The sequence below is a fragment of the Symphodus melops genome, assembly GCF_947650265.1.
Source record: "Symphodus melops genome assembly, chromosome: 22".
Taxonomy (NCBI): Eukaryota; Metazoa; Chordata; class Actinopteri; order Labriformes; family Labridae; genus Symphodus; species Symphodus melops.
The window spans coordinates 10291199-10316441 of record NC_136712.1 but is presented as its reverse complement, the minus strand read 5'-3'; the positions used below and the strand labels follow the sequence as shown (position 1 = coordinate 10316441).

Sequence of the window (25243 nt, the reverse complement as noted above, 5' to 3'; positions counted from 1 at the left end):
TATTGCTTTCTCTAGGCGCATCAGTGGATGGCGAATGCAGGGAAAGACCTATAGTCTACACCCTTGCCATGCAGGATCCTTTGGCGGCAGATGACAGCGAGAAGATGAGCAACATGGGAACCTTTAATTCCTCTCATCTTCACCACAGTGCCAACTCTCTAATCCTAAATATGGAGAAGGGAGAAGAAGGGGAGTTGGCACTGGCTATGAGGGGAGGCACACCAGGAGGTCTTACCCCATTGTCCCCACAATCAGAAGGTCTCCCTTCCTCATTTGTCCATGCCCCCGCTCTGAGAAGGAGCAAGTCTCAGTCCAGGCCTCCGCAAATGGTCAAGTTCTCAGAAGATACAGTGGACAATGGATATAATGATGGGTTTGACGTCAATGTTAGAAGACATCCTATGAGTGAGAAGCCACAGCGGAGGGTATTCTGCTCAGATGAAGCAGGCAGAGATAGAGGCCGCCCAGCGAGCCACCATGGACGTAGCAGGCAGCATCACCACCACCATCATGGCCAAGGCCGTCACCACAAGGGCCGCAAGGCACGATCAGACAACAACCTTCACATGGTTCCTTTGGAGAAAGTACAGAGGCCCTTCGAACAGCAGCAGCAAGGTCTGGCAAACCCCCTTTGTAGTCCAATGCTCCTACAGAATCCAGCACACAGACTGCCCATGGCCTATTCCCAGTCAAGGTCCGACTTTACGCCTCAGGGTGCGGTTCAAGGAAACCCACATGTTGAACATTTCATGGGTCTTTACAGAGATGAAGACGACTGTTGCTCTACCTGCTCTTCCTCATCATCAGACTCTGAGGAGGAAGGCTATTTTCTTGGTCAGCCAATCCCGCAACCAAGAGCAGTCGGGCGCTACTATGCTGAGGACTACCCAACAAGGGTTACAGCCATCCCTTCACAATTCCATGGCTCTCAGACTGGTCGCAGAAAGGGCCATCGCTCCAAAAACTGTATCATTTCTTAACAGCTCAGAGTGTATTTACATTATTATCTGCACTAAACTGAGCAATATTGATCTTCTTTTCAATGGACATTTCACAGATGAATCTTAGTTTGAAAAGGATGTCATACTCCACCACGTAAAGTGTTCTTGGGTCTCTTGAAAAGGCGCTTTATAAATTCAATTTATTGTTATTATTAAAACAGCCCATTGGCACCCTAACAGGTCTGTAGCCAAATATAAAGATGAATATCATCTTTAAGGCCTACGTCTACTGAAAAACAGATGTCAACTGTTAGGAAAAAGTGTCTCTGTCAGTTCATTTTTGTGTGTGCAAATCATGACATAAATACTAGGCCTTACAAACTTTAGCACTATTAGGATGAATGGACTGGAACATTTTGAATAATTATGCCCAGAGTTGGTAATGCCGCAACATCCTTTTCTCCGATTTCAGCAGTTGTCAAGAAGTCTTTTCTCTGCCTGTTCAGTTGAAAGTTTTGCAGCAATGTCTGTGTGCAATAAAATGGCAACATAATGTACACAGAGCCTGGTAAAGTAGAAAATAAAAAAGAACCAAATTATTTAATTCCTAATAGTACAAAATGATTATGTATATACTAAGTTAAGATTTTCATACTGGTATTTTTATATCTTTGGTTTAAATAATTGTTTTTTGAAGTGTATAAGAAAAAGCAACTGTTAAGGAAACCCAATAAACCTCTTCAGTATGTTATGAGGAACAACATAGTTGTTCACAGCAAAGTGCCATGTTACTTTGTAACAATGTTTATAATAAATGTTTATAATAACATGCAGTATATTCCAAAATGTTCACTTTGTGTAGAAAATGCAAATGGCAGTAACCTCTAAATGTTACTGTATTCAGCTGAACTGCTCACTACCCTGACATAACCAGCTAAATGCTTTGTGATGTAAAAAGATGCTTGTAATAAATATTTTCCCCCCTAAAATGGAATATTATTTCTTGTTATAACTTTTTTTCCCATACACTATCATCTAATTCAAACAATTGTAATATTCCTTGTGTTCAGGAGGTTAGAAGGAATAATTCAGGGCTGCACAGGATTTTAAAATTGTCAGCTGATTTCCCAAACCTTAGAAGCTAAACACACAGCGATAAATAATCAGAGCTTTTTAAACAGTTTTGGTCGTACAGTGTGTCGTGTGCGGCCACACGGCAACATCAACACACCACACAGGAACCGATTTCACTCGCAACGCAAAACGTGTTTTGATTTTTGGATTCCCTGTGTGCTACACGTCACAGTCAACAGGCTTGTTTTCTCCTCTGGGGACACCACACACAATGAGAAATCGGCCAACACAATCCAACATGTTGAATATCCCTAATTTGAGATCGGAGCGGTGCCGACATCCTTCCAAGCAGACGAGCAGTCTTAACACACCACACACAGGATTATTGTTTAAGATTATTTTACAATGATTGGGGGCGTTCTTATCACAAGGGGAGAATCGGGGCCAAAATCGGCCTAATTATCCTGCCGTGTGAAACAGCCTTAAAATTGTAAACTGGTATGGAATATGTACATATGTACAAATAACACTGAAATAATCTGTAATGTCTGTCTTTGATCAGACCAAGGATGCCCGTGGAATATTTATGTAGTTTATTTTAATATATCACAGTATAACAAATCTTAAACTTAACAAAAATCATATTTACTACAACCTTCAAAGACATTTCAGTTTGTGCAAAGCCCAATGTCGTCAAAATGATCGATCCATGTGCACAGAATGCACAGGGAAAGAGGGACCGTGTCTTTTGAAAAACAAAATGAGCCATACCATTGAATCATTGAAAAGGAACAGAACAGGTAACCTTGAACAATACAGATTGGCTAGAAAGTAGCATTGTTAAGCTAGCAGCACCAAGTCGAGCATCTGGATGCTATATTGTAAAAATGTTCATAGCTTAAAAATGGAACAAAACAGAACTGTTGAAATTTTCTTTTGGAAAAGTGATCCTGATGGAGCGGCTTACTTTTTTTTTTTTTTAAATCCTAAAAGGGAAAGTAACAAACACAAATAATGGTAACCCAGCTTTTCTTTGACGTGACACTGATGGCTCTTTTTTTTTTTTTAAATAATCAGCAAAACAAAAACAAAAACCAGTTCTTCGAATATGTTAACTTATCTTTCCAAAGATAGCTGAACATAAAAAAAAAATGTGTTCAAAACTAACACCGTTCATCCCCTTAAACGAGACTTCTCCTCTTCGGAGGCAGCACTTCTGGACTGTAGAATCATTGTAACATCCAGAAATCCAAATTGTAGTCCAGAAATCTAAAATACAGTGGAGAAATTCCTCGTGTTCAGCAGTCGATCCCATAATGCTCAGTGTCACATAGAATACCTCAGGCCAAAGTGTCAGAAAGACGAGTTGTGATTGACTCCTGTCTTTGCAAGTTTATGACCTGTTAGGGACGTAGATGGCGTTGTTGAGTCACACACGGAAGGTTCTGGCTGCCGTATGGCCTCGTCCAGTTCGTTGATGAAGTGCTTGAGGTCTTCTAGGCATCGTTCGCGGATTTCCCCAAGGTTCTCTCTGAGGGGAACCTGCAGCTGCTTCTCCAGATTGGGGTCTTTAGCCACCAGCATCTTAACCACCATGCCGAATGTCTCGCAGTCCTGCCGGTACACCTGAAGCCAGATATGAGCATAGATGCATGACTTACACCAACAAATCAACAAAAATAAACGGAAAAAGAGGCACAAGATAAAAGCTTTCCTTTCAGAATCACTCTAGTATGCAGCTTTACGACTAAAAAGGCGTTAACAGGCGAAACCTTAAATCGAAAAAGCTCTTACTTGGGTAGATGTAAAGCTGTTTCCTTCCTGGTCTACCTGACGCCTAGGTGTAAATATTCCAGCTTCACTGAGCCTGTACTGATCATTCTGGTGTTAACACACATCATGTAGTGTCCAAAGATAAACACTTCTTCTCTCTACTTTAATAAGGGGCCCTTTGTACAGGACAAGGTAGCCCAAAGGGCAATAAACCCCGACTTTAAGGGGGGCTCAGAGGCTTATAACAGGTGTTAGAGGGACAATGAGGAAGAAGCTCTGGTGTCCTTTTAGGAAGCTGTGATTTCACACCGAGCCTCAAATGTCTCATAAAATGGAGGGAGCCCGCAGCTTCATGAAAAACTGCCGGGTTCCATAAAAACACCTAAAGTATTTGTTTGACTCCTGACACTTGATGGCTGAAAGAAACCTCCGAAAGGGGAGAATACCATTCAGCTAATCTCATGGGAAGCCCTTTTTATGTTGGGTTCATTTGGGAGCTACATACATGGATAAGATGGGTTCCCACACACAAAGATGTTGAGACAAGTTTCCTTCGATTTCTTCGACAGTTTCCCAATGAACAAGTCAACATCAGCAACGACTTAGGCGCAGAAAGACAATAAATGAAGCTACAACTAAAGAGCAGTTTCATTACTGGCTTACATTTCTGGTCATTATCAATTTGTCTTTCCCTTGTACTTCTTGTACTAAGTCATCACTGGGAAGCAACAACACGTGTCATTCTTTAGTTGCTTCTTTAATGCTACACACTGTGTGTGTTTTAATTCCTGATCTGTCTTTCCACGAGTGACAGTGTACTCTCTGTTTATGCCTTGTATTATTTAAGTCTTTGTATTTTTTTATTTATTATTTAATTAATGTAAACTTGCTCATAGCTGTTCTTTTTTTTCTTCTTCTTTTTTGCTATTGATGCCGTTTATATTCCCTGTCTTTTTTAGAGCTGCTGTAACACCCAAATTTCCCCCATTGAGGGATCAATAAAGATTATCTTTTCACTATGATTGGCCAAAAATGTCCCCATTGACAGTCCTGAGGGACTCTAGGATGTTGTTCCCCTTTAACTCTGGTCCTTTCCATGTATGGTCCCTCCATGTTCCTTTCTATACTCAAGTCTCTCTCTGCCTTATTAGACCTGTATTTGGTCAGTTCTGTTTATTGAAGTGGGAGAGAATTAATCCAAGTTAACGAGGACTAAATAAAATAAATACCGTAAATTCCGGACTATAAGCCGCTACTTTTTTCTCACACTTCGAGCACTGCGGCTTCTACTCCGGTGCGGCTAATGCATGGATTTTTTATGGGGGACTATGAGCTTCTGCCGCAAAAACATTTGACTTCGTCACGTCGGATCTTAATATCAGTCATTTTGCGCTTCATGCACGCACCCTCATGATGGAAAACACACGGAGAAATACATATGATGTAGCTTTCAAGTTAAAGGCGATCGACCTGGCTGTCAAAGAAGCTAACAGAGCTGCTGCACGTTAAGATGACACTGACAGCGACAACAGAGACTGAGGAAGTGAGTAATGAAGTCATTCTGAGGCAGTGAATGGATGGACTTTTTCTTGTGAAATATATTACGGTCATCTTTTTCATCAGCCGTGTTACAGACACCGTCGGCTAGGCTTCGTATTGTAACGGTTCATGTTGTAAAGTCAGTAGTTGATAATGTGTTCATAATTCCGATTATGTGGAGAGTCAGTGAATGCACCAGCGAGAACGTGTTGAGTGGCTGTATGAGAGAACGCTGGGGGAGAGAGTTGGATTGTTATGGCAAGTTATGTGTTGCTCTCTGCTGTAAACGGCGTGGTCACGGCCGACAGTGATCGGGTTATTAAAAGTTATTATTTGAACGCTCTCGTCGTCCTTTAACGTCCGTACGGACGCTACAGTATTTGCGGATGTTACCGGTAGCCTACGTCTGTGTAAATAGCTCTTGTTATAGCGTGGACACCTGCGGCTTATAATCAAGTGCGGCTTATATATGTACAAATACATTTATTTACTTATTTTTAGCCGGTGCGGCTTATATCCAGGTGCGCTCAATAGTACGGAATTTACGGTACATGCTCTATCCTTGGTGCTGCAGGCGGATGGAAGGACATTTCATATTTCAAGTGTTATAAGTGGATGTGTGTTTATCCGTGTGTGTGTGTGTGTGTGTGTGTGTGTGTGTGTGTGTGTGTGTGTGTAAAATAAGGACGGGTGAAAGCAAAGACCTTCATCAGATAGCCATGGTGGGTTTTTTTTCTTCCTGCAGGGCGTTCAAACTCGTACTCTTATTTAAAGCTTTTTAAAACGTCCCTGGAAAACGTTGTGTAGTAAGAGAAGTGGACGAATGCATTCACAGCCCATTTGGGCTAAACACGAGAATACACACAGGCTCAGGAAGGAGTGTTTTCAAGCAAGATAATCAACCCTTTCAAGAACTGATCAAGGCAGACTTGCTCCACTGCGCTGAATTTAAAAACAGTACATGGGACTTTTAATCTTTACTCCTGTGTCCTACTTTCTCATTCAGCAGCTGATGAATAATAATCAGTGATTTATCAAATGTTCAGGGGAAGTGTCCAATCAAGTGCGCGGACAGCTTCTGTGAATACAGGGAAAGTTATTCCGAGATAACAATGTGCTGAAAACCTGTATTCAAACGCACTTCCTGAATCCCCTCCCTCGTTATCCAATCAGGAAGGAAAAGACCGGCTCTTGATGTCGGGTGGGGTCATTCGAGAACTGTCTCTTAAGCTCTCGCTGTAAGAAGAAACCTGTTTCGACTTTATTTTTAGAGCCAGTTGAAGCAGGATTAGGAATGAGGGAAGGGAGGCCTGGCCGGAGAAAAGAACAAGAGATGGGGCCTCGGTCCAGTTCTGTCATCTTTGTACCTAGAATGAGCTCCAAAGATGACAGATGGCTGTCTGACTTGCAGCCAAGTATCTTTAGGTTTCCTTAACAAATAAATTAAAAACTCACTTTGTTTCACAGCCTGGGTTTGCATTTTGAGGAGGAGTAAAGCAACATACACTTTATTGCCTCTCATGCCTTGTCACTCAGTACAACCAGTTAAGTCTGTACTGCAGCCAAAGTCAACTCCGACCATGACAGCGGGGCTGAGGTTGAATTTCAGCAGACCTATTTCACTTAACTACACAAACACGCCGCGCCGCTGGTGTAAACGCAGCCCAGCGCGATGATGGAAAGCGCTGCCTTGAATGTATGGAAAAGTGCGAGAGACGGTTGGTGAGGAGCTACCGGGCTGCAATGTGTTTGTGTCAGTGTGTGTGTGTGTGTGTGTGGAACAAGATGGCTAGACCAGATTGGGCGCAGAAAGCCAAACATCTGGCCAACACTTGTCATGAGGCTCGAACACGAGCTGCCGACTGCAACAGAAACGGTGATGCATGAGAAAGTAACTCTGTTGTTTTGGCCTGAAAGAAAAAAAAGTTTTTTCCTGTGTGTTCTGGGCATGATGGGAAATTGATACCAGCCACCAGACAAGTGCTTATACATATTACAGCGATTCTCCGAGGTTTTTACTCGAGTGTTCGCAAGGCTTAAAAAGCAGAATTTAGGAAAAGATGCATCATTTTAGAATTAATTCAAAAGTTTCTGTTTGGATGTTTTATATTTCAAGAAGTGATGACAGCCTGGATATGAAGCATGCCACAGAACGTGACACTTTCAGGATGGGTGAGAAGAAAAAGCTCAAACCTCAACAAAACACAAGCGATTAAAAACCTGAAGACTTCTTTAAGACAGTCGTGTGAAATCGAGGCCTTCCAGTAAAATCGAGAATTTCCAGTAAAGTTTGCACAATAGAGCTGCAATGCAAGCAGGCGGATGCAGGTGGGAGAGATAAAGACGTTTGCTATTAAAAAAATAGCACAAGCTGCGGTGTCAGCAGCGGCGTTCTAACGGCGTTCTATAGGCTCCGTGGCGCAGCTTCTATGCGAGGGCGCAGTGTGCGAGTGTGCTCCAGGGCAGAGCTGGCTCGGGTTTATCGCTCCCAGTAAAGCAGCGGTGGTGTTCGCTGGTGCAGGAATGGGCCTTCATTAGATAACCGAGTCGAGCTGGGACGCGGAGCCTCGGGGCGGTGTGCGCTCTGTAAAGCAACATTTATAGCTAGCACGGAGCTATAGCATGTCTGAACTTTACTTGTGTTTCTGCTTTGGTTTATGGCTTGTACCATTATCCCTGTGCTTTTACCCAGGCCGTGAGTGTGTGTGGGACTGACTCATCTTTTCATGCACACATAGAGGGAGAGTTGTGGGACGTTAAGTTGGGCATAATGAGCAGCTATTTCAGTCAAAGGGGAACTGAACAACAGCCAGAGGAAAAACAAAACCATAAATGCAAGCAGCTCGTCTCAGATGTGCCGTACGACGACGAGCGGCTCATGAAAGGTGAGTTTCAGGATGTGCCCTCCGCAATGACGACTGGTGGACGGAGAAGTTCATTTCCTGCCTCGTTTCGAAACCTAATAGGGTTTTTCTATTCCCGTAAAGTGATGCCTGGCCAGTTACAGCGGGCTGCGTGTCAGTCAGAGAAGTCAGGGCCAACGTATATAAAGAAGTGTTTGCCAAAGAGTGCAGCGTGTGTCACACACAGAAACGTTCGACAAACCCTTGAACTTGTAATGAGCGGATTGTAAATGTAGATATTTTGGAAGTGTGACGGAACATGATTAATCGTTTCACTCCCTTTGCCAATGCTTCACAAAGAGGCGTCAAGAATGCGTAGAAAAAAATGTCTAAAGCACGATTAGAGCGGTAAATAAAAAAACGGTTTGGAGTCCGATTGCATAATTGCGAGCTGCGACTTGCAGGCTTCTTTAAACGCACCTCCACTTCGAAGGTTTTAAAAAGGTCTTTAGAGTTTAGGTATGATGACGGTGTTTTGGTTACCTTCTCGATCTCCTGAGCTTTGCTCGCGATGGCCACGGCTCGCCGCTCGAGAAGGTTGTCCGCCGACGGCTTTTGACTCTCCTCCGCAACCGGAGCCACCTGCAGCTCCTCTTTTTCTACGTCTGGTGGATGGCAATCCTCCTGAAATAAAGAGCGAGAGAATGGAGTCAGTCGTTGCTTTTGGATTGTTTTTTGTTTGTTTGGTTTTTTTTTTGGGGGGGGGGGGGGGGGGGGGGGGAGTGAGAAAAAGGTTTATTGTGCTGTAAAATTAAAAGAGGGTGAGTTTGAATAGAAAAAAAAACTGCAGATAAACCATAGAATGATTGCTCTCACGTCTTGAATCTTGAATGATTTCTAACACAGTAAAAGAGAAAGAGATGACACGCTGCCGGCGACTCCATGGCACAGAGGGAGACGCAGGTCAGCAACTCATCGAGCAACTACAAAGAGTGACCTACTGACTGTTCAACCTCACAGGAAAGATGCGTGTAATGAGGTGTACCAGAGGATGGAGCTCAGACACACAGAGTACAGTCCATACATGTCATAAAGAGTCATAGAAAACATGATGAGGAATTTACAGTTCAGAGAGGAGATGTGTTCTGATTACTTTGCAGTTTGTTTAGCCGGGTTTTCCCTCTTCATCTGTTATTTCAACTGTGTCCGGCTGTTTATTATACCTTCAGAATATGAAATATGTCTGGACAAGGCATGATGAGCCATTAGGAGCTCTCTTAATGGGCAGAAAGGAAAGTTTAGTACCTCTAAGTATGGCTGTTTAAGCCAAAAAAGAAAGGGCAAAAAAGGGGGGAAAACGAGGCCAACTCGGATCACTGCTCAATTGCTTTTGCTCATTTCCTGATACTATTAAAGAGGTTTGTAGTCCAGGACGCAGAACTGCCCAGCCATGACTGAAGTCCGCTCATATATTAAGCAGAAACAGGCCACGGAGCGGAGTCTTATTAAGTCTCTCGATGACCGAGGAGAGAAATGACAGCGGGGTGAGTGTGGTCGAAAATAAAAAGCGCAGCTCGTAAAGCATCATCCGATTATTACTGCTTCCAATTTCCCTCCCCCGAGGCGATGAGTGTGTCGGGAAAGATTGCCGCTGTCTTCTTCAGCCTGGAAAATGTATTCCTGTCCCGAGTCTCTCTCTTTTTTTTTTTTCTCCCTTTCTTCTTCTTTGTTGATATTTTTTGGGGCATTTTCCCTTCTCCAATTTACTCAGCAGACGCTTTTTTTATCCAAAAGCGACACACATCAGAGAGTAAGTGCAACACAAGCGAGGGATCAAGAGGGGAGGAAACAACGTCGGGTAGTGCAAACAAACAGCTTTTAAGTGCGATGGGCTGACGGGCACAACATCCACACATCTGTTCTTGAGCGCTCAAATCAGCATCAGCATCATTATCAAACATGTATTTATTAGACAGGAGAGCTGATGAGAGACTGGAAACGGTGGGAGGAGAGAGAGAGTTGGGGATGACATGCAGCTGCTTGTAAGACTACAGCCTCCATACATGCAGCCCGCAACGCAGCCGTTAGGCTATATAAGGGGCCCACTTCGCTGATACATATTCTACAAAACTGAAATAAATGAAGGAGCTCCCCCCCAAACTTCAGCTAGGTTACCTTCTAACACCTGGCTACGTAACAAGGATCTTACCAAGTGGCTGGAAATGTCCGATCCGGCTCCAGTAGAGAAAGGCCCTCTAGGCCCTCTCTCCACCTAGTGTTTTTTTTCCGGGCAGAAAAGTGCACTCAGGAGTGTTTACATGAAGCGTGTGCACTGAGAAAAAAAAGTGCTGTCTCTATGACAACAGCACCTTTCTGAAAAGTTGAAAGACTTTTCACTGGAAGACCGCACAAGAACAGCAGACCGTTGCTTTCTGCTGAGAATTATAAGACTAAAAATGTAAACTTTATTGATCCCACGAGGGGAAATCCAGTTTTAAACTGTTTTATGAACATGAACACACACACGGGCCGAAATACAAACTCAAACAGGATCCTATTGACATGCATTAATGGGGAGGTCTCAGAGTGAGGGGCGGCCCACAGCGAGTTCTGGGGTTCGTTGCCTTGCTTGGAAGTGGACTGGCACCTCTCCAACTACCAGACTCATTTCAGGACTTGAACCGGTGACCCTCCAGTTCCCAACCCAATTCCCTACAGACTTGAGCGACTGCCGCTCCAAACGCTCTCTACCCACTGAAAACAACTGAAAACTGGTCGATCCTGCCAGTAGCATTACGCTCGTCTCAAAGATTAAGCCATGCAAGTCTAAGTACACACGGCCGGTACGCTGAAACTGCGAGTGGCTGGTGCCAAGAAAAATGTGGACACGGGGGGACAAACATGGATATGAATATCGACTGTTGCTGTATTTATTGAATTGTAGTTGGAATAACACCCATGTAAACTTCATGTTGGCATTAAAGCAACAAACAAGAAGACATCTCTATACACCTAATGAACATAAAAATATCAGGAGGACTTGAAGACCTTTTGAAATTCTAACAGGTTTGTTTAGCCCGTGTGTGTGCTGACTGTCTTTTGTTTGTGTAAAAACAATTATTGGAAGTGGTGAAAGGTTATCAAGCTGGACTCGTCAGGAATCTGATGGTTCGAGAAGGGACAAAAAAACCCAAAAAAACCTGTTGACCTTTTAGCCACAGGACGTGCTCTCCCACCCACTAGGCCACCGTGGCTCGCAGCCAGAGTCGGAGCTGTGCTCTTTTAGAGCCCCCTCGTTGCTCTCTTCCGTCTGGGATGGCTCCAGAAAGCCTGTGTGTGTGTTTGTTGAATCCCCCCCACCCCCCACCCCACACACACACACACAGCAGGCAGTAGCCAGGGCCATAAGTGCAAGCTTTACTGGGGGCACAGCACAGGCCTTTCATCTTAGCCAAGGTTACGGGTTTGTGCCCCCCAGAACAGAGGACAACAATGCACCACAGGCTACATCAAACACACGAAGACAACAACAAAAAGCAGCAGTGTGCATGTGGAGGGGTGGGGCACTGAGTGAAACTTTCATCAGCAGTTGATTAAGTGAAGCTGGCTGGTTCTCAAAAAAAAAAAAAAAAAAAACACATTAAGAGGACTTTGGTCTATCTTTTGTCCTGTAATTGACATATGAAGCAAGTGCATGGCTTCAAAATGATATCCAGGTGCCCACTTTAGCAAACAATATGAACATAAATAACCTCAAGTATGTTCTTTGAAAGATCTAAGGGATGCTAATGAGAGAAATAAGATTGCAAAGACATAAAAGGGGGCGAGTAAAAATGCAGCTGTTCAGGCTTTTAGACAAAAAGTCTCCTTTTTTATCATCAGGTGTTTCTTTAAATGAAAGACAGCCACTGACAGCAGTAACAAGAGAAGCAGCTGCATTGAGAGCAGGGAATGACTTTGAGCTGTTTAGGTCGAGTCTGGCATCGAACATTTTCTTCTAGGAGATGCATGAGAGACAAAGTACTTACAAATAAAAGTGCTGTCTTGGGACACCAGTGGTCAAATGGTGAGTTTGTGTGCCCCATGTACAGAGGCCGTGCTGGGTTCAAACCCGACCCATGGCTCCTTTCCTGCATGTGATTCCTCACTCTCTTTCTATCTCTCTCGCCCCAATTTCCACCTCTATCCACGTTCTTGTCTCAAAGGCACAAAATCCCAAATAAAAAATTCTCTCTTGTCCGTCTAAAATAATATAAATGTAATCCAATAAAATAAATAAATAGAATTTATGTACAGTTTATCGGTTTGAATGGGTGTCTATTGTTTGTTTAAAATGTAGTTGTTCCTATAAATTAACACATTCTCTAAATACAGGAAGTAAATAAAGGCTGTTTCGCCTCACCAAAGCGCATCAATTCTTCTTAGGTCAAAAAATTAAGCAGTTACTTCTCTTGAAAAGGGATTTGTCACTGGAATAGTCACTGGATTCTTTGCGTTTTTCTTTTAGCTCTATATACTAAAATGTTTTCCAAATGTCAGTTCTTCAGATGGTTTATGTTTCCCAGACAAACTCAAAATAAATAAGAAATAACTTTGAGATTTAGCGAGGACTAGCCATGGCTACAAACCAGAGAGCAGAACAATTACTTACTGTACGTTCAATTAAACGCTGAATAAAAACATCCGAGTTTCCTGATGCACTAAACCTGAGTGGACCGGAGCAGAGAGGTTTTAAATCTGCATCCCTCCGAATGACTCTTTATAGTTTGCTTTTTTTTGGCCACACCTCATTCAATACATGTGAGTTACCATGACAACACATCTCTGACATGTAAATATTGTTGTCGTCAGCATAATCGTTGTAATCTCCACTGAAAAGCTTAATTTATTTTTAGAGCGGCAGTATATTATGGGAGGGATTTATTTGGGAGCAGGCCGGGAAACATCAAATATTGATGCCTCGAGTCCATCGTCAGTGTCATGCAACTCAAAAGATGGATGTTTTGCAGTTTGGATTGTGGCCAGCATTCTAGAGCTCTTACATAGCCTGTTCTGTGGTCATATTAAAGTTAACTTGTCAAATCAAATGAGCACTTTCAGGTCAATAACTGGACTCTTGACTGGCTCCACTTGACCTGCTGGACAGTCACAGCTTTACCAAGCACACCGAGTCCTGCACTTCAGCAGACGAAAAAAAAAAAAAAGAGAGAAGGAAATGATTGCTCTTTGTAAGCGGTCTAAACACATCCAAATGGGATCCACGGGGACGCCGCCTCGCTTTGAGGCAAAGATCCAACGATAAAGCTTTGACTTTGCTACCGAGTTAGCCTCTTGACTTCTGGGTGGCCACAGCCAGACGCACTGTGCCTGATCACATCTGATTCTATTTACACTCTGCGTAGCTATCCGCGAAAATCCGCAGAACAAGCTCTCATTTGCAAAACAGACAGGAGGGATCTACATTCTGAATTTAGTTCAAACATTTAGTGCATTTAAAAAAAAAAAAAACACAGAAAAAGAAAAGAAAGAAAAGCAAGGCACTTAAAGGAGGCACGGCTCGTTCTACAGTCGACATTTGATCTCTTTTACACCATTACGAGTCCTTATGATTGAAGTCTGCTTACAACACCGGTAAACAAAGCGCAGGCCTGATGGCTTTTATGCTCTGCGTGAGGGCCACTTTAAAAGCCATTAACATACTTCAATGGGACGAAACACTTATTAAAAAGGATGGGATTTAAGAAGTTCCAGATGCATCCAGCTGTACAGTGACAGTGCAGTCTGTAATATACAACAGGGCTAAACTGCTGTGCTTAAAATGTAAAACTAAAAAGTTTACAGGTCAAAAGAAGCAAAGGCTTCGGTTCGTTTTTTGCTCCGATGCACTTGAGGAAAATTAATATATTATGATAATTACTGAGCATTTTACTTGAGCTCACCTTGATGGAGGAGGCGCTGTGTGGGGAGCCTTCTCTTGACAGGCCAGGGATTTTTTCTGGAATGAGAATGAGGGACAAAAAAAAAAAAAGTTGGCTTTAATGAGAAGTAAAATGATTGCGCAAAATTATGAACCAGAGAATGCAGGAGGTTGACAATCCATGAATAAAGGATGATTAATGCATCTGGGAATTAAATATGAGCTTGTGTTAATCTGGAAGTTTGGTTCCAAGACCCGGAAGACAAACTCGACGCGGACATCTGGAACGATCCAGAAATCGCGCTCTTAAGGGTTACATTTGTCTCTGGTGCTGACTCCCTCTCATCAATCGAACACCACCTAGTCTCTAACTTTCCACTTACTGTTCATTCGCTGTCTCTCTCCCTTAGTTCTACCAAGAGAAAAAAAGGTGATCTCCGAGCACCTCGCAATGAAACAAAAACACCTCCATGGCTTCAGGAATATCCATCAGACATCCTACACCTTTATCCACGTTGGTCCACACACGACCTGGTGGCATTTTTACGAGGCCTGACAAAGTGGCAGACAGAGCGGGGAGAAAGGCTTGGCCTGCTGGACATTTTAGAAACACTCCTTGTCTCTATCAGGTTACCCGGACTGCGAATAGGTTCGCTTTAACGACTGTAACCTTTGCATGTTCCGGAAACAAATTCTTCGCATATCTTTCTCGTCTTGCGGTCGTTAATTTGTTTTGGGGAATCAATCATGAGAGACAGTGTGATGAAGTCGATGTCGAAGTGGAATGAAACGTCAAACTTTACTTACCAGCCATCTTATTCTGAGAAAAAGGTTCTTCAAACCCTGCAAGAAACATCAAACCATAGAGTCACTTACAGCACACATAAAAAAAAAACAAGCCTTCTTCTCTTACATTAAGCACATCTAACGTCTAGCAGCTTCAATTAAATATGATCATTGATGTTTTGATGGTCGCCTCGCATCAGCATTAACCCCATGCTGTTCGATTTTCGAGCTAAAAGCACCAACAAGAGCGGAGATAAAGGGCGCACTCGCGAGAGGAGTTCTGTACCGTCACCCTAAGGTCCACTTCCTTTGACTATTACGAGTGCTCTGTTCCTGTTCGGCACATTTAGTCGCTGCTTTAACATTTTGTTGTAAGCCTTTTGTAAATCAAGTTTGAAAAAAAAACAAAAAAAACCAAGTCCTGATTAAGCAAATGAGTGAAAACGCTAATACAGTAGAATTAATAAAAGCAAGGTAGCATATGTCCACATGCTGCAGCTGCAGGGATCTTTTGTCTTCTTCATGTGTTTGTTTGCAGAGCTGAACTGAATTTTTTTTTAAAAAGGAGCCTTTTCTGACAAGGATGAAAAAAAACAGAAAAAGAATAATATTACAGCACAGCCAGCACTGGTACTAGCTCAGGCTAAATGGGATTTCCAGAATCCTGGATGACAGATTTTCTCGTGTCAAAAAGCGCAGCGTATGTGTGTTGTTCTATTATTCTCATTGTTGACAACGTTCAACTTTCCCCCCCATCTGGATTCAAACATCTACTGGTTTGATAATCTGTCCTTCATCCTTGCGATCTTCTGCTCCTCCCCGAAGATGTCTGCCGCTGACATGACAGGGGTGGAAGGAGACCAACTTATTATTCTAACCCGTTTCAAGGCTCGCTCTCGCAGCTCAATGTACAGACCTAAAGTGTCATGGCCACTCTGCTGAGCAAAGAGCGCCCCCCAGAGGTGCTCAGGAACTCCTGCGTGACCTTCGGGACCGTCCACACCTGCAAGTCAGCCAGACAGATCATCAGTTATTGAAAGAATGGGAGGATAATTTAGGGGTTTTAACAATGAATTTTGGGGTATGTTGACCTGAATTTAAATCTCGCTTTCTAAATCAAGGCCTGATTATTTTTTCGCTGCTAAAGCGCGTTGTATCTGCCTGCTCTGTCTTTGATTCCATCTGCACATTGTAGAAGGTGCCGACTCCAAATTCGCAGCGTAAAAGCATTCGGATCTCCTCGACTGGGGACGAAAAGCTCCGTGCATGATGGGAAGGTGAACTAAGCTCTACATACTCTTGCCTTGCTGTGAGGGGAATGGCAGGCCCTTGGCTCTGTCGGGTGAGTAGCCTCGGCTGCTGACGCTGGAGCCCGAGCGGCTGTGCGGGGAGCGGGGCACGTCGCGGCGCACGGGGGATCGCTCTCGGAGAGGAGGGAAGGGGGCGGCTGCTTTTCTCCTGAAGAGGTCTCTGTCCTCCCTGAGAAGAAAAAAAATAAATGCAATGCAAAATAAAGCAACAGACTTTACACGGAGGACAAAAAATATGCAGCTTTTTTTTTTTTTTTTTAAATAGTGGATCCCATGAGCACTTTATTTTAACTTTTAACACACTTCCTCCTCCCATGCGCCATTAAGTCAAACTTGACGGCCCCTGACTGTCTCATGCAGCGATCGTGCACACACTCGTACCCTCTGTCCAGGTTGAGGATGGCTTGCACTAATGTGTCCTCTCCGCTCTCAGGTAGCGATCTGGCAGCTGGATAAACGCCTTGGCTCCGCACGTTGTGAGGGGGCGGAGCTCGAGCACTGAGGGAAGAAAAAAAAAACAAACAAACATGCAGTCACTTCAAAGTACAAAACGGGTATAGTAAGACACGTTTAATGTGGTCGACTAAAGGCTGTATCATTTTTCATTGTGTGCTTTGAGGTAACAGGATCGAGTCAGCAGCCTAATGTACAGCTCATGTCTTTGCCTCATACACAAATACGTGTTGGCCCAACGCGCCACTACCTCTCCACTCACACCAAATCCCCCAAACATGAACACAACAACTGACCTCCTCTTTGAGCTTTCACAGCTTGTTTGTCTGCCTGCCGACTAAACGGTTGATCTAGACCTTAAAATGTGTCTGATTCTCCTTTTCGCCTCCATACTACCGAGGTTTTCCACAAATGTGTGTCCACAAATTCTACGCAGACTGCTGAATGGATTTAGACTGAAATACAAAATGGGGGCCGGGAACCCTCGGAGGTGGGGAGATGAAGCTTCAGAGTATTTAAAATTGCACATTTGACTCATGTAAAATGATTTTTTTTTTTAAATGAGTAAAAAAAAACAAAAAAACACTCAAGTGAGATTTGAGCTAAATTTCAAGTAATGTGTCAAAAATCCCTAAAATGTAAGTTTGCACATGACAGCAACAATGTCAGTGTCTTATGGTTTATATGGGCCTATAAGAGCGCAATAATAAATGCTTTAACCATTTGAATTGTGGGGACAAGTAGTTTTGTTTTTTTTAATTGAACCAGCAGGTGCAGTGGGTCTTAAGTCTGCAGAGCATCAAGCTGAATGTAAAACTTCATTCACTTTGTCTTTATCATGATGAGTCAGAGGTTCGGCAGAGTGATCTATCACAAGTCAAATTTATGACACCGGAGCACGGCTCTTTTAAAAACAGTGTGGTCTCTTCAAAATAAGGATTCCCCCTAAAAAACAGACCGAAAAAAACATTTGACAAGAATAGTGATATTCTTCTCAGTCAAACCTTTCATTAACTCAACGTTTTCAAAACATTCTAACAGACATTTTACATCTTAAATGTTTTCATCTTTGTGTTTTAATGTAGCGCTAACATCCCTCTTTTAAACACTAAGCTGCGTGTCTCTGATGACCAACATGTCACACAAACAAAGAAAGACTTAGGAGTTATCTCTGCGCGCCAACAAACACGTGACATTATGTTTACTGGAAGTGCCGAGTGAGACCAGAGAGAATACTGTGACACTTTCAAAGTAAAAGAAACCTTGAATTTACAACTCATCCCGCCTCCTGTTCAGCAGGAAGCAAATCTAAACTGAGGAGCCTTTCACAAAGTTCTCGCCAGGCGAGCAAGTCGTGTGAATAAGGAGAGACAGGCCAATCTGGCTCAGAGCAAACCATGATTTATGATATTCGCTATGTAAACTAACATTTCAGACACGTACTTAATGCCCACTCCTGCAAATATCCCCCCTTTAAGTGAAGCTGAGGACTACACGGGAGTACTTGTTCACCACATGACTGTGAAAACAGACTGCCCCCTACTGTCAATAATGAACACATCCATGTTTCAGGAGTAATAGCACATACATGGAAACATTTGCAGTTTGAAATTTGAGTTTGGCTCATTCAAGGACAAAAGCAGTTTACCCGAACTCCAAAGGACGTCCTGTGTGGGGGTCCTCTCTGGGTGCTCTGTAAGGATAGTCCTCCTATTTATTAAAGACAAAATAATAATTAAAAATAGAACCTGTTCAGGCAAGCTTTTGCCACTAATACAGATAAGTATTGACTTTATTACAAAATGTCTGTTCATTCATCTAAATCAGCGGAGCAACACGCTAACAATTGAACGTAATGAGTCTAAATATACGTACTGTATGTTTTGACCTACAGCTTAAAATAAAAAAATAGAAGATGAGGAAACCCTACAGAGTATAACGTCCAGGACCAAGACGTTAATGAGATGCATCGTTTACCAACAACTCTCACTGGAGAATCATTCCTGAAACAACAGCACCCTCTGCTGGCCACTTATGGCAGCAAAAACTCTCCTCGTGCTTTGCGGTTAAAATAAATGATTTCATCAGTAAAAAATAGCAACATATAAAGACACTGCTTGCCTTTAAAGACCATATTGCAGGTTACAGGGTTTTTTTTTTGTAAATTAACACTTCACATTGTCTGATAATGGTTTTAGAATAAGTACTTTATTTTTTTATATGTTCTTCAACACTAAAGGACTCTAATTTAGAGGAGAAAGTGGATGTTTTTAGCATAGCTGTTATAGCAGAACACGCTTTTTTTTTTTTTTTCAACAACGCGTCATATGACGTAACATTAGGGAGTCGCGTTCTGTCACTCTGCTTAGATCAGCTTTATGTGTATGAATGAATGAATGAATGAAGCCTTTATTGCCCCTGGTGGAATTTGTCTTGCACCGAGAGCATAAAACACTTTACAAACAAACATTTATAAAGACAGCAGAAAAGAATTAAAGCACATAAAACACACTAAAGCATCACATGGTTAAAAGAGGTGTAGTAATAGGTGGTAGTGAGTGAGCGCAGACAAGCCACCTCCCTGCAGCACGGAATCTTCACTACTGAAGCCGTACCCATCAAACTTAAGTCACAACTCTTATCCCTGTCTGTCTTTGTCACTATGGTCGCTATTGTGATTGCTTAAAGCGCACAGCGATTTTGGGCATGTATTATAATTTAGAACTTACACGCCACACAATCTGGGCGCAGAGCGTATAGTGGATGGATTATTCAATTATTCCCACAACCTCAGAAACGATCGAACAGACACGTTGAATATCTTGGCAACGTTTGTCATTTGTGCTGCATTTGCACAGACTGTAGGTAGGACTCCGTCTCTCTCTCTCTGCGCTGTGGCACCCTAAAACAGATTTGCCGTTTTCACTTACACCTACTACAAGTTGTTTTTAAGTTAATGTATCTGATTACAAACTTTACATATGCTGATGTGAACACAGCACTAGCTCATATATCGTTATAGCTGACGCCTGTCACTCAACAGGACGCCTGCTCTGGGTCTCTCCTCACACCACGACTTCTCTCCTGTGGCCGTCATTCCTCCTAATCCTGCCCTGTTTCTGCTCTCTATCATGTCTAACAGGTTCCTAATAATAAACCAGTGGATTATCATATGTATAGGAATGCAGATTTTCTTCCTCTTTATTGACGGGAGTGACACTCACATCCATGTTTATCAATGTTAAACAGATGGGGATTCAGCGGGACTCCCTTATGTTACGTCACAGTCGAAGGTGGAAGTAAAGGGAGAAAACGTGCTAAATGTGCTTTATTCATTTATGAATCATTTCCCTATGATTAGCTCACTGGTGTCTTTAACCTGCAATATGCTCTTTAAAGCGTTATAACATTATATAAACATTCAAGGACCATTTCTACGTTTTACAGTTAAATGTGTGTTGTTGTTTTTTTGCTTTTTTTTTATCTTCAATAGTTTGCAGTAACTGGTTGTAACTCGTAGTTCTTCCGCCTTTTCCCTCCTCTCAAAGATTTCTACATTGCTTGTTTGTGTCTTTCATGTAGAATTGAGCGCGTGCAGTTTCCTCAACACATTCATTGTGCGACGTTCACACACTCACCCTCCTTGCAGGTGGAACAGCTCTGCGCTCTGCAGGGAAGTGAAGGTTGTCGCCGTGGTAGCCCCGCTGATCCTCGTGGTAAGTTCTGGGGCCGCCGCCATTCGGGAAAAACCGCTGACCTCCTTCGTATTCGTATCCACCCCGACCGTATTCCTCCTCCGGTCGGCCGAAAGGGCCCCTCCTTTCCCCCCCTCCAGCTGCTCGTGGGTATGGACCCTAGCAGGCGGGGAACACATCATAATGACAAATCAGAACTTCAACGGGTGTTTAGAAAAGTGTGGTTTGAAAAGGATTGATCCTAAGGAGACTTTTTTTTTTACCTAATGTAGAAATAAATCTCTTAGAACCTCAAGTTAGACGTGAACAGTGACTAAATACTTCAATTGAATCCTAAAATTGATTCAATTGATTGAACTGTCCTGCAGACAAAACGAAAAACCAAGAGAAGAAAGTGAAGCGCGTAGTTTGACTCACCGGTCTCTCCGTTAGAAAGCGCTCGTCGTACACCTCTCGTATACTCCGGTCCCTCCTGTACGTCACTGCAAGAGTCAAATGAAGGCAAGCGTTTGTTTTCACAGGTTCATGTAAAGAACAAATCGTTCAAATACAGACTTCCCCGTAAACGATGAAAAAGACAAACAGTGAGGTCCCAACAGATAGAAAACAAAACAGGCATAGATTAAAAGTAGACAAGCCGAAACTAAATGGGCTCCAGCTGCTTTTAAAAAAAATGTCCACTGAGTTTTGGGGCTACAGCTTGAAGAGCACAGGGTCCTTTAGTTTTCGGTCAGACAACCTGAAGAGTCCTGCTGGTGTCGTATGGCTTCAGAAGTGCTTCAATATAAGCCGGTGCCTGACACTGTAATGCACTAAAAAGTATCAATGGATCATTTCTATTATCTGCTAATGGAGCATTTACTCCAGTAAAACAGAATTACAAATGTATCGACAACTGTAATGTTTTTGGTTTGTTTGCCTTTTAAGACTTTTGGCTTTAGTCTTCTCGATCCTGCAGCACTACAATGACTGCTGTAATAAAACTTTGTCCCTAAACTTCAACATGCTGCTTCAGTAACCCGGTATTTTCTGATTTATGGCTGCGGTGACTTCATTTTTGAGCTTTAAAGTGTTGAAATAAGATTTATTTTAGCAAAGGAAAGTTGTAATCACTGACTTACTTTTTGACTCGAGGACTTCTGTAACCTTCTGACACAAATCTGTCAAAGAAACACACGTGTTAAGACTTCACTGTTTAGTGATAAAAGAAGAAAACAACATATAATTATTATTTTTCAAATAACTGTGAGGAAAAAGTTCATTCTGCCATAACTTCATCGTGTAGGAAGACCATGTAAGATATAAAGCTCAGCTTGAGCATCACAGATACACTGACTTACAGTTCAACGTCCATACAAATATACAAACACAATGGTAAAAGCATAAGTAGTACAACAACACCCAACCAATAAAAAAAAAAAAATCATTTTATAGTGAATCCGCTATTTCCATTTAGAAAGCAGAGCTAGCATCGCTAATTAGCCAACCTCCATAAATTCTGCAATCACTCTGAGTGAGGTTTGGTCTTTTCTACTTCCTCCCAAAAATCTCCTCAAAATATGACATGGCACATTCAGCACCCAGTCGATAAATGTGAGTTACGTTAGTCACTTAAAATGCAACATACCCGACGTAAATCTTACCTTTCTCTAACGTTTGGTTAGCATAGCCTTTCCGCAGGCGACATGGAAACACAACCTTAGGATTGGACGAGAGGTGTCGTGTACGTCATCAATAAGCGACTTAAAGACATGGCGTTTGTTTCTATTTACCTAATGTGAGCTTCTTGGTAGTGCAAGAAACTCTGCATTTATACCAAATCAGTACTTTATTCGACGTCGAAAGCTGCGTCGGTAAGACATTTGGTTCATTTATTCGAAGCATTAAATAGAAATGAATTAGTTCGCATGTTGAGTTTTAAAAACTCGCTGTGTAGATGAATGTTCATTAAATGTTATTCTCGATCATTTTTGCGTCCTTGTTTTTGTATTTTAGTGTGTTGAATAGGTCCAGTATGAGTGGGGGTTTGGCACCAAGCAAAAGCACTGTGTATGTGTCCAACCTGCCATTCTCCCTCACAAACAATGACCTACATAAGGTGAGTTCTGACTGATCTTTATCTTAATATAGTAACGCTGCATTGATTTAGCAGATACACCAATAATATGCTCATATCGTCTACACACTAAGGTCAAGTCATGAGTGAACCATCTCTTTTTTGTTTGTTTTAGCTGTTCACCAAGTATGGAAAAGTTGTAAAGTAAGTTTTTCCTTCTTACTTCTTTCAAAAACGTGTCAGACAAAGTGTTAGAGAAGAGAGATAACGAGCTTTGTTTAAAGGGGACAGATTATATCCCCTTTCAAACAGTCCCCTGAGCTCTAAATGAAACATCTGTGCTGTGCTTTGGTCAAAATATAACATGAATCAAGCACTAGAGGAAGTTTGTGACCCTGTAGAAACCAGCTCTCTCAGAACGTTTTGTTGTGTGTCTCTTTAAATTGAATGAGACCCCATGAGTTTTTCCCGTATACATCACTCCTCTGTAGAGACAATACATCTGGCAGACCTGCACAAAGGTTTTACTCGAGGCTGGAGGTGGAGTCCATGGGAGGAGATACCAGGAGAGGGGATTTTCTTACCAGAGTCACAAACTGGGAAAATTTTAAGTGGAGCACTTTTTTTCTGCGTGGTAATACTAAGGTGATCCACAAGAACTGGATAGATTTATTTTAAATTATGTGGGTCAAGACACTCAGGTTACCCAAATAAATGTTCAAAAACACTGTAAAAGCTGATAATAATAATATGTCCCCTTTAACTCTTCAAATATTCACTATTATTCATTATCACAGTAATATTATTGTTTTTATGTGTCATTAAATAAGTGTTTATTACTGTAATTCAATCAGGATAGACAAGAGATCTTAAGAACATTATTTATTATAATGATGATATGAAAATGTGACTTGACAGAAAGTCTTTGACGCTTGGACTCTATGGGGTAGTTTGGAGAATACAATTCTGAGCATCATTAGGATAGACCCCCCACCCCCCCACCCATGGAGTCCGGACCCTGGTGGTGGTGAAGCTGATGACTTGATGAGACCGAGTGGGATGAAGAATTGATGGATGATTCTGCTGCTGAAGAGGCGCATGAAACATCAGCATGAAAGAAAGAGGACAGAGGAAGAATCATATTAATATATAAAGAGGAGCTGAACGACGATAGGCTGGAAATGAGGGAGGAACGCCGTGCCATTGGTTAGATGAGGTCTGCTGACAGGACAGCTAATTAACCCAATGACAGCCCAGACAGCTCGAGAATGACAGCGGAAACGTGATAGCGTGAGATAGGGTGAATGAGAAAGGCCTGAAGCGTGGATCACTTATAGTCTTCCCTACTGAACTTACACGAGAGCTTCATTCTGTATTCCAGGGTTACAATTGTAAAGGATAAGGACACACGCCAAAGCAAAGGAGTGGCATTTGTTCTCTTCTTAGACAGAGAATCAGCTCACAACTGTGCAAGAGCAGTAAACAACAAACAAGTGAGTCTGCCTCTTATTACAAGCTCAATTGTTCCAATGCATATGGTGTGTAAGCATAAGGAGGACTCAGAGCTCACCGATGTATTTGTCTCCTAGTTGTTTGGCAGAACAGTGAAAGCGAGCATTGCCGTCGACAACGGGCGAGCAACTGAGTTTATAAGGAGAAGGAACTACACAGACAAGACCAAATGCTATGAGTGTGGGGTCAGTGCATCCTTAATTATTTTTTTCCCAGTTCACATTTCATGAATCAGAAGTGAAAGAAGAATCTCTTTTTGTTCTGTCTTTTGAATTGAGAACATGTATATATATATTTTTGTACTGATGCTTATAAGGACACGGGTCATCTGAGCTACGCATGCCCCAAAAATATCCTGGGAGAGAGAGAACCTCCGAAGAAGAAGGAAAAGAAAAAGAAGAAAAAGGCTGAGCAACCTGAGTATGTGTAAGTATCTCAAAGCTGATACTATCAGACTTTTGCACTGTATAATGTTTCTGTATTGTAATTGCTACATGATTTCCCAAACAGTGAAGAAGAAGAGGAAGAAAGTGAAGAAGAGGGCGAAGACCCAAAATTAGATAGTCTCAGCCAAGCTATAGCTTTTCAGGTTTGTGTCTATTGCATTTAAAATTAAAAACAGTGTCACCTGGGGAACATTACATTTATATGTTTTTATAAATATATCTCCCTTCAGCAAGCCTGTATGGAGGAAGAGGAGGAGACACAGAAGAAGCAAGCACGTTTGTCCCAAGAGGACGACGCTCACGCTTCAACATCTTCAGACTCGAAGAAACCGAGAATTAAAAAGAGTGCATACTTCAGCGATGAGGAGGAGCTCAGCGACTAATAATGATAAACATTTGTACATGCCTTAAAGGTTGTTTGTGCATTTTATTTTATAGGTTGTACAGATAGGTCATGATCATTTAGAAATACTGTCTTATTGTTCAAACATTTGTTCAATAAGTTTGTGTCGTTTTCATTGTCAGGCAATAAATTCTTTTTTTAAACAACAATCCAAATGTATTAATGGTGTTAATTACAGATTCATAAATTAAGGTCATAAATGTTTGTCTCATTCAACTTTGTACACTTGCAGTGACCTAGAGATGCTTGTGTGAAAATCCTGAATATTGCAAAAGGTTAAACGCTGCAGTGTGTTTGCTGCGGGAAATTCCAATGGTTGGGGGGTAATGGAGAATCCATCTGGTTGTCTTTGATATGAAAACGATGGGAACCTCTGGCTGCTTGAGTCTGGAGCTTTGAGGATGTCAAAAGAAAGACACGGTACGGTGGTTCGCTTGGAAAATATGGCGTTTGATGCTCACTTGCGTCATTGGGCAAATAAAGGGAGGGATTCCC

At 42.3% G+C, this 25243-nt stretch overlaps 3 protein-coding genes across 8 annotated transcripts in view; 2 read left to right on the top strand and 1 right to left on the bottom strand.

The window, feature by feature from the left end:
- The window catches only part of LOC306817655 (prickle-like protein 1), a 29394-nt gene extending 26285 nt beyond the window's left edge, over window positions 1-3109 (top strand). For both annotated transcript variants that reach the window (XM_079334718.1, XM_079334719.1), the window contains exon 8: window positions 16-3109. In XM_079334718.1, the coding sequence (XP_079190844.1) occupies window positions 16-980 (965 nt within the window). In that variant the 3' untranslated portion in view covers window positions 981-3109. The remainder of the gene's footprint in view (window positions 1-15) is intronic.
- Window positions 2594-22056, bottom strand: pphln1 (periphilin 1). 5 transcript variants are annotated; one of them, XM_079334733.1, is made up of 12 exons: window positions 21975-22056; window positions 21453-21491; window positions 20749-20813; window positions 20275-20490; window positions 18285-18346; window positions 16565-16681; window positions 16171-16352; window positions 15790-15876; window positions 14895-14930; window positions 14110-14165; window positions 8714-8854; window positions 2594-3641 (listed from the first exon to the last, which is right to left on the bottom strand). In XM_079334733.1, coding segments are annotated over exons 2-12 (1236 nt in total). In that variant the 5' UTR covers window positions 21454-21491; window positions 21975-22056; the 3' UTR covers window positions 2594-3368. The 5 variants fall into 5 exon arrangements, with proteins under 5 accessions (XP_079190859.1, XP_079190861.1, XP_079190860.1 ...); XM_079334735.1 differs by having other exon boundaries at window positions 16177-16352; window positions 21975-22055; XM_079334734.1 differs by lacking the exon at window positions 21975-22056 and adding an exon at window positions 21819-21937.
- A 10-nt stretch (window positions 22057-22066) lies between these two features.
- Window positions 22067-24897, top strand: zcrb1 (zinc finger CCHC-type and RNA binding motif 1). Its single transcript, XM_079334738.1, has 8 exons — window positions 22067-22184; window positions 22327-22429; window positions 22563-22591; window positions 23769-23880; window positions 23977-24084; window positions 24216-24325; window positions 24410-24488; window positions 24576-24897. Exons 2-8 carry the CDS (start codon window positions 22346-22348, stop codon window positions 24726-24728), a joined length of 675 nt encoding a protein of 224 aa, XP_079190864.1. The 5' UTR covers window positions 22067-22184; window positions 22327-22345; the 3' UTR covers window positions 24729-24897.
- The last annotated feature ends 346 nt before the right edge of the window (window positions 24898-25243 follow it).

Excerpts from the sequence above, each read along its gene's own strand:
- zcrb1 (XM_079334738.1), top strand. The coding sequence starts at position 22,346 with ATGAGTGGGGGTTTGGCACCAAGCAAAAGCACTGTGTATGTGTCCAAC. Across the intron at positions 24,326-24,409 it reads GCTGAGCAACCTGAGTATGT|TGAAGAAGAAGAGGAAGAAA; the intron begins GTAAGTATCTCA and ends TTTCCCAAACAG. Across the intron at positions 24,489-24,575 it reads GCCAAGCTATAGCTTTTCAG|CAAGCCTGTATGGAGGAAGA; the intron begins GTTTGTGTCTAT and ends ATCTCCCTTCAG.
- pphln1 (XM_079334733.1), bottom strand. Across the intron at positions 20,491-20,748 it reads GCTTTCTAACGGAGAGACCG|GGTCCATACCCACGAGCAGC; the intron begins GTGAGTCAAACT and ends CCCGCCTGCTAG. Across the intron at positions 16,353-16,564 it reads ATCCTCAACCTGGACAGAGG|GGAGGACAGAGACCTCTTCA; the intron begins GTACGAGTGTGT and ends TTTTCTTCTCAG.